The following is a 632-nucleotide window of genomic DNA, read 5'->3' on the forward strand; positions in this document are numbered from 1 at the left end:
TTTTTTTTTTTTTTTTTTTTTTTTTTTGAATCTGCGTAGGAAACGAGAACGAACGAAATCGATTTAGGTCTTTGTTGATTGAGATTTGTTTTGTGTTATGTACATTTGTGTGATATATATGGTTTTGTTTATTGGATATTTAGGTTTCCAAGTGTGTCATTCATTGGGTGGAGGAACCGGATCTGGAATGGGAACTCTTTTGATTTCTAAGATTAGAGATGAGTATCCAGATCGTATGATGATGACTTTTTCAGTGTTTCCTTCTCCTAAGGTCTCTGACACTGTTGTTGAGCCATACAATGCTACTCTCTCTGTGCATCAGCTTGTTGAAAATGCTGACGAGTGTATGGTTTTGGACAATGGGGCTCTTTACGATATCTGTTTCCGTACCTTGAAGCTTGCTAACCCTACCTGTGAGTATATTATTATACAATCTCTTGTAACTGGTTTATTCATGTGATGTGATGTGATTTGAGTCCTGAATTCTTTTGTTTCTTTGTGTGTTTCATTAGTTGGTGATCTTAACCACCTCATCTCTGCTACAATGAGTGGTGTTACCTGCTGTCTTCGTTTCCCTGGTAAGCTAAACTCTGACCTTAGGAAGCTTCCTGTGAACCTTATCCCCTTCCCAA

General features: G+C 37.8%; 1 protein-coding gene across 1 annotated transcript in view; it reads left to right on the forward strand.

The window, feature by feature from the left end:
* The window catches only part of LOC104758294 (tubulin beta-1 chain-like), a gene marked incomplete at its 3' end in the record, with an annotated part of 3,364 nt that overhangs the window by 1,277 nt on the left and 1,455 nt on the right, over positions 1-632 (forward strand). The window contains 1 exon segment of the mRNA XM_010481130.2: positions 144-413. Coding sequence (XP_010479432.2) covers positions 144-413 — 270 coding nt within the window.

Source organism: Camelina sativa, chromosome 17 (genome assembly GCF_000633955.1).
Source record: "Camelina sativa cultivar DH55 chromosome 17, Cs, whole genome shotgun sequence".
In the NCBI taxonomy this organism is placed as follows: Eukaryota; Viridiplantae; Streptophyta; class Magnoliopsida; order Brassicales; family Brassicaceae; genus Camelina; species Camelina sativa.